The sequence below is a fragment of the Clavelina lepadiformis genome, chromosome 4 (assembly GCF_947623445.1).
Source record: "Clavelina lepadiformis chromosome 4, kaClaLepa1.1, whole genome shotgun sequence".
In the NCBI taxonomy this organism is placed as follows: Eukaryota; Metazoa; Chordata; class Ascidiacea; order Aplousobranchia; family Clavelinidae; genus Clavelina; species Clavelina lepadiformis.
The window spans coordinates 11,249,095-11,257,264 of record NC_135243.1 but is presented as its reverse complement, the minus strand read 5'-3'; the positions used below and the strand labels follow the sequence as shown (position 1 = coordinate 11,257,264).

Genomic DNA, 8,170 nt, shown 5'->3' with positions numbered 1-8,170 from the left:
AGTACAAAAATTTGATATGTTTACAACATTTTTTTACTGCAGTAAACAATTGTAGGACATGTCAATTGAAGCCAAAGATGAAAAGACTTGTAGGTGATTGTAAGACACCATACATACAGCAAACCAGGGGTGTCAAACTCAAGTCGCATATAGGAACACAGTGGACTTTTCGAATATGGTGGTGGGTCACACCAACAAATCAAAGATACCTATACATATTCCATGTTACTTGAAACATGTGTAGATCATTATAGCTAAGCAAAATATCTTCGTCCATTGTGTAGAAAAGTGAGAAATTCTCGACAATAATAGCTGCATAAACAACACAAAAAGATGCTTTAGAAACTTAGTTAATTTCGTTTAAGGGAAATAAATACCTGTAAACATTGTAAATAAAAACTAAAACCAGTTTCACAGTTAATTCCAATAACAAGGCAGACAACTGGAAAATACTCACCTACTAATAAATTAAGCATGATGTATGCTATTATTATGTAAAAGCTGCAGAAATACATGCGTGCTGCCAATACATTTCCACAGTCTGTCTCCCAATAGTGATCGGCAGGTGTACAACGAGGTGGAAGAATCTAAAAACGTGGATACACCATATGTGCTAGATCAACGAATTCATTGAAACAAATTAACAATGACTTACCATACAGTCATGCATAATTTTGTTCCAATCCTCGCCAGTAACTATTCGAAATAAAACTGTAACAGCTAATGGCACGGTAGAAAAATTCGCATGTCGATCTATGTTTTCTCCATATCTAAATAGTGTTTATGTGAAATATATACGGTGGGCTACCAACAAAAGTAATTAACTCTATTTTAGTAAAATACTTTTAGTAAACTGTTCTTGGAAAATGCAATAAAAACTGACTTGACAGTTCCGAAAAGCACAACACCAGCATATGCATAGCACAGCAACAAAATAAACATGGCAACAATGATAAAAAACGAACGATACACGCTAACTGCAACTGTTGTTAGAAGCATCTTCAATGTTGCCTAAAACAAAAAAGAAGCCTAAGCAACTCAATTGATAAAAATAACAACAGCAAATGATAGGAAAAGATGATTTTTGTTTTATACGTCTCTTAACACTGTAACATTGATAATAATAACTGTCGTTCATATCTGGATATTTTTGCTTACTATCTATATTAATAAAAGACATGTGTATCAGTATGTATCACTGTATCTATATAGCTGATGGTGGTTGAACCGTGTCAACATGGAATATACTAAAATATAAAAACAGCATATAAGATGGTATTCTATAGGATTAGCTTTTGTTTTTGTTTTTAATTCTTGTGCATGAGCTTTTGTAATCATTAGTTAGCTTCATCAGGTGTATACTAAGAGATGGCAAATCTTATATTCTGTTTTTGATACTTTACTGTATCAATATGAATATATTTTGAGCTAACATGATTTTGTGACCAAGTGCAAAACATAAACGAAGCTTACTTTTAATTAAAATGTTTGCTGTAGTGAGTAGTAATGAAAATGGGATTATATAAACACATCCTACGCTGAAGGAGGCGTATGGATCAAAAATTAAGAAGGCAGCATGGTTGGTGTTGTTTTTCCTAACAGTTGATGCGTTTCAGTTTACGCGGAAAAAGTTTAATAGAATCTGGCATGAAAAAGCACGAAATCTGTGATTTTACCATATTCCAGTATGAGATAGTATCAGGGAAGTGCACATGCAAAGTTTTAGGGATATTTATGGAGCGATTTTCGAGTAATTGCATTTTTAATAATTTTACTACATAAAGAAATAAACAGAAGTTGACTCGTTTTTGGAAGTTTGCTTCCTTAAAGTTGTGTGTAGTAAATGGTAGATTTGCCGGGGTTCAACTGCATTTTATACATTTCAACTGATATAAAGCACTCAAAATATTGTTATGCTCCATTTTACTATTACTTATTAATTAATTATCTATGCATAAGCGCCCATTCTTCCCAAAAGTTGAGCTAAAAACATACATGCTTTCCACATATGCTAAAGAAACGAAAGGCAACTAATATCCATCCCGAGCTGTACACACTTTCCTCATCAGATGATATAAAATACATGAAAACCCAGCCAATTTCCAGCATAGTAACAAGCACATCATATCTAAAAATTACAGTGCACTTATTCTTTCAAGTTATAAGTACATTGCCAACAAAAATAAAAAATATTTAAGTCTGCTAAAATCTATAAACAGGTATCTATTATTACACTATATATATTTCTCAAACTACGAATTTAACAAATAAAACCTGTTTCTCCAACTGCTCATCATGCCCAAAAAAGTCATGCCAATAACCTTGACAACAATTTCCAAAACAAATACAAATGTTAAACATATTGATGACCACACAAGGTACTTTGCATAATCAAATTCCTGATTGTGATGGGACTCCCACTGCAGAAATATATAGTAAATTACATTACGTAACTATAATAAAAAATAGCAACAAATGATGTAATCTTACATGCAGCGTAAGATGTTTTGGAGTCCACAAGCATATATTTGTATAACTGTAAAATTCTATACATTTGGTGTGTAATTTATGACTATTGGCGGGGCCAGTTCATATGCTTATATACAATCATTATTCATAAACACCATCAGAAAGTCGTTGGGTGTTTTTATTCTTTATATGGTGATAGAAGTAAGCTATTATTAGCTGTGATAGAATGCCTTCATTTCCCATAAAGTATGCACTGGCATGGAAATGTGGCCAAGAGAACTGGAGTAGATCATTAGTCATTTCTGGATTCATCTAATAATATTTGGATACGAAAACAAACCAAAAAATGTCAGAACATGTTCGGAGTGGATATGGCCAGAAAATTTATGCGCTGTTCAACTTTGGTGTCTTAAAAGAAATACAACTGGGTTATTGTTGTCTGAGGAAGAAAAAACATAACTAAAGAATCAAGGTAAAAACTGTTATTTTGGATAACAGAATGTTTTTTGATTCGGGACAAATGTTTCTGTGGTATCAAGAATAATTAAGTAAGACAGAAACATTTTCAAGAAGTTTGTTTCATTTCACATGAAAATAGTTCAGTACTGTTCTGCATGTAGCAGATGCAGTGGATAAGGGCAACAGAAAGGTGCCCATTTGCATTGTAGATACTGATGTTGTAGTACGGACAGTAACAATTTTCTGTCAGGTTAGATCTGATGAGCTTTTGATAGTACTTGGTTGTGGAAAGAACTTCTACTTCAGTGGCATGACTGAAGTTGTGCCTTCATTAACTTCCAGAACTTAATCCAGCTTGCTGGTGTTCAATGCTTTCATAGGTTTTTTATCATTTTTGGGTAGAAGAGGGAAGAAAACGGCCTTGTAAGCATGGAAGGTTTTGCTGTAGTCACTGATGCATGCTCGGAAATGACAAGCATGAATCGGTTAATATGCAGCTAGTACATTTTGTATTTCTGATGTATGACAGGAAAAATGAGTTTCAGAAAGTTAATTAGACAAAAAAGCATCTTTTCAATAAAAAGTCAAAAAGCTTGAAAAACATTCCTCCATCAGAAGCAGCATTAGAACAACACATAAAGCGTGCCAATTGTGCTGGAATCAGGATTTGCAACACAATCTTCAGGTACCATGTCCTTGTAGTTGGGGTTGAATTAGGAAAGCAGAATGTTGGGAGCCAATCTGGATTAGTCTTACTGAGGCTGCTCAATCGTGTCAAGCTCTCATTCATTGCAAGTGAAAAAAGGTAGTCCTGGCCGTTGCAAATGTGTGAAAACTAGATTTAAGTGTACCGATTCATGTTTTTGCACAGAAGATTGTCGTATTTAAACGGTAGATCGGTAATTTAGCAACCAAAAAGAAGCGAGTTGAAGCATACTGTATGTGATAGGATTATGTGACCAATTGATTTTGAAAGTATCGTATCTAAATAGTGACTGTAATAGTGTTAAATTTACTGTGGGTCCGATGTCACTTTGATAACATTTTCAGAATTGATTATTGCGAATATCGTTGCAAGTAAAGAAGCATTGGATACTTCTTTATAATTTGATTTATAATTTTGACTTTGAAATGAATACGTTTCGTTTCCGTAATAGCTACATTTCTGCTTTTGATAACAAAGTAAGTTGTGTTATTAAAAAACCATTCAAATGTTTTTTTCATTAGCTTCACCACTACATTAATTTACCACAAAATGTATATAAATTGTTCTAAGCTTACTTTCCATGACAGCAAAAGCGATCGAATCATCACACAGCTAGCAATAGTCCATTTAAAATATGGATGCTCTGCTAAGTCATAAAATTTTGCTCTAATATCATTCTCAAGAGGCCTGTTAAAATATTGTTTTTACATTATGTTCACGACATAACTATAAAACAAATCACATATTATGCAAGACTCATGTTTAAGTTTCATTTAAACTTTTTAAATAAGTAACATTACAACAACCAATGCGTATCGATATCACTGGTAACCCGTGTAGATACCGATTGTAATGAAATATTAAAATTAGTATTAAGAAACAATGCACCAACTTTGTTTCCTGCTGCAATGTGAAAATCGTTTAGAGATTTTATAGAGAGGAACAATGCAGTGGAGTGAGATGCTCTTACAACTTATGATATATCAATTTCATTTTGATTTTCTCACCAACCAAAGTATGCAGCTAAATCTATCTTGGTCATAAATAGGAACCCCCACTTAAGTACAAATCAGTTTAATGTCACATTCTTCGTAATTACGCAAAAATTTGTTGCAAACTTAGATTGAAGATGAAATATTTTCAGCAAAACACAGTAGATAATTAAAATGAACCCGATGATTTTGTTTGATGGATTTGATTTTCTTTTGTCTATTACAGTATACAATAAGGCATACAGTAACTAAATAATTGTGACAGTATTTGTCAAACATTCACCTATTAGATAAGTTAGCACTAGCTGCTTACATCTAAGATGTGTACTTAACCATGAGATTGTTGTATTATGGACAATGAAGGCTGCAATCAAACTGTGAACCCACCCCAGTCAAAAGTTTATTTAACCAAAAGATTAGTTTAACCTTGGTGGTAGGTGGAGGGGTTGTGCAATCTTTAATCTGCTTTTAAGATCCTCCCATCTTCTTTGGTCGACAGTCAGCAATGCTGCTCCTTTGTTCTCATTGTAATTGGCAATCACAACACCTGACAACATAGAACACAAACATACTGATAAAAATTGCAAATGAATTATTAGTACATACTCAATGTAAGTGAACAGTATTATCCGGAAATATTATGGAAACAAACCAATAAAAAGTGTGAGTCCCATCATGCATCCAAGAAAAACGAAAAGATGGATATAAATTGCATGAATCTACAATTTAAAAATAGTCAAGTGTTAGAAAATTAAATATATCCACATGAATAATATTTGTCACATAAATGGAATGTTCTTGAACCAATTTATGTAAAATTTGAACAAAAGGTTTGAATGGATGAAAGTGAATGGGGACTTTTTCTCTGAAATACATATAAAACTGAAGCTTAACAATTTGAAGTTGACAGGAGTGACTGAACTACTTCAGTTTATGCATTTCTCCGATAGATCCTTTTTTAGTGTACAGTACAGTACAAGACAGTGTGACAAAAGAATGTAGAACCAGTAGTAACTGCCTGTTATAAATATTTAAATTAAGTACCCAATGCTTGGTGAGAGGTTAAAAAGCTCCTTTGGTAACTGTAAGATCCCATGCTGAAATCTCACATTCTATAGATTTTTCAAAATCAAAGTCTATCATCACCACCAAGGGTGAAATACTAAAAACTAAACCAAGCCATTTTTGGCTCGATAACGGAGTCGTTACAGTGCTAGATCTGCAATGTTAGTGGGTACTAAACACCACACCTTAAATAAAAATGTCAAAACATAACATTTTTATTGCTTCTTTGTTGAGTCATTTGAGTGTATATTTATTTTTTAAAGGTGTTTTAGTGACGAGACAGTTTCTTAACTTTCTCCAATGGTCTCCCAAAATTCATACTTTTACATCAACAGGAGAAAATTAGATAAATAGATTGACGCTATCTCTTAAAACTTCTTTGCAATCACCAAAGACAAATCTTAAAAAATATGTAGGTGTCAACTGGAACTTACACAAAGACCAACTCGGTAACTGCAGCTCAAACGATGAAAAATCATCATTGAGTATATGACATGCAAAGATTTTCTTCGGTTCAAGAATAAACATTACGAGTTGTAAACTACAGGTGGTTGAAGACAGTGAAAACATTAACTCTGACGTTTAGAATCAATTATGGGACCTAGTTTTACCTTTTACCCAAGCTTGCCTACATTACCATCATCAAATATTAGCAGAGCACCTCCATCAGAAATATTTTAATCCGCTCCAGAGTTGAAGTGAAAATTTCAAGGTAAAGCAGCTTTAACTTATAAAACATTCACTTTAGCTTATAACAATCCACTACCAGGGTAAATAACATCCAACTAGCAAAATGATTAGACAGCCATGCTGGGGATGGTACAAACCTTTGTTTGATCCCCAGTGAAGCAAGTTATTATTTAGATGTCATTGCGAAAGGTATCAGCTCAACTTTTACCTGTTCAGTGGTTAGGGTAAACAATTGGGAATTCTTACATAGCGAAAAAGCAATAAATAAATAATGCGATTGTCAAAAAATGCGCACAGACAACCTCAGTAAACATGGTTTACACAGCTCAGTCGTCCAAAGACCTTGCTCATCCTATGGATAAAGACTTCTATACCATAGTTTATCCTCTTAAATGGATGCTTTTTTGAAATAATTTCGATGTCAGATATGCTCTGGGAACCACAAAAACATTTCCAGTTAATCGGAAATGTTGGTATAATATCATAATCTTCATTTTCGGGCTAAGAAAAGTGTTTACATGACCTAAACTCGGCAATGATTCCTCATAGATGATGATTTGTCAACGCCTGATCCCCGGTTATCGAGCTAGCCGTTGTGCAAGTTGCGATTGACGTTCATTATATATTACAAACAAAATATATCGCACTACAGAAGGATGAAAACATTCTTAAGCATCTAAGGTCATGCAATGGCAAAACCAATTTAAATGCAACTAAAGAGCAAAGAGATCGTATTTAAACTTCCTATTATTATGCAAAGAACAATACAAAACCAACAGAAGACAAAAACAACACAAACATTACACAAATGATATACCGCGCCCATTCGCGTAACAAGAACATGGCGCACTTCAACCCAACCCTTCAACGAAAGTACTTCAAATAAAGCCAACATAGCTGATCCTATGGTATCGAAATTAAAATTACGCGGATTTGTCCATGCTCTTGGTACCATAAACCCTTGAAACATAATAACTCAAAATCTTTTATTTAAAAATTTGTTGGTATTTTACGGTACTACGACACCTTATCGAAAGACACTTTATCGAAAGACACTTTATCGAACGACACCTGATCGAAACGACAGCTGATCGAAAGACACTTTATCGAACGACAGTTAATCGAGCCGACAGTTGATCGAACGACACTTTATCGAAACGACAGCTGATCGAACGACACTTTATCGAACCGACAGTTAATCAAAACGACAGTTGATCGAACGACACTTTATCGAACCGACAGCTCAAGCAAGATTTTTGCGTGTTTCTCAAACATTGAAACAATGAGCCATTGTGATGTGCGGTCTTTGTAATGGTGTGCATTAATGAATTGTGATGTATATATCATAAAGTTGACGATTTATATTTTATATCTATATTTTATATTTGTATCATAAAGCGTTCGATTTCGCATGGCGGCCGGCCCGCCCACATATTAATAAGATATCACAAGAATACGCACGAGAATTGCTAAGTACGAGATTGTCTGTACAGTAGACTAGACTAGTCATTATAGATACAAAGAGTAAGGAATTGAAGGCAAAATTTTATAGGAAGGGGCATGTCGCTGCCTGACTTTTACACAAAGTAGCTTCTTGAAAGTAGTCTTTGTCCCAGCTTGACCGACAGCGCAAAATAAATGGCTTCGATGCTTGGTAGCACGTACACATGTGAACAAATATTTTCAACAATGAAATTCACGAAAAGCAAGCTAAGATCACGCATTTCCGACGCCTATTTAAAAAATGTTCTGGTTCTTGCTTCATATGACTTGTCACCAGATGTTGAAA

The 8,170-nt window shown here is 34.1% G+C and overlaps 1 protein-coding gene across 4 annotated transcripts in view; it reads right to left on the bottom strand.

Annotated features, from left to right (window-relative positions):
- The window catches only part of LOC143452019 (sodium leak channel NALCN-like), a 71,127-nt gene that overhangs the window by 363 nt on the left and 62,594 nt on the right, over positions 1–8,170 (bottom strand). For 2 of the 4 annotated variants that reach the window (XM_076952828.1, XM_076952830.1), the window contains 10 exons: positions 7,199–7,341; positions 5,279–5,345; positions 5,053–5,173; positions 4,210–4,321; positions 2,275–2,420; positions 1,996–2,128; positions 884–1,011; positions 656–770; positions 458–587; positions 210–312 (listed from right to left, as the gene is read on the bottom strand). In XM_076952828.1, the coding sequence (XP_076808943.1) occupies positions 210–312; positions 458–587; positions 656–770; positions 884–1,011; positions 1,996–2,128; positions 2,275–2,420; positions 4,210–4,321; positions 5,053–5,173; positions 5,279–5,345; positions 7,199–7,341 (1,198 nt within the window). Of the gene's footprint in view, positions 1–209; positions 313–457; positions 588–655; positions 771–883; positions 1,012–1,995; positions 2,129–2,274; positions 2,421–4,209; positions 4,322–5,052; positions 5,174–5,278; positions 5,346–7,198; positions 7,342–8,170 lie in introns of those variants that run through there. The other 2 variants (XM_076952829.1, XM_076952831.1) reach the window with 2 other exon arrangements.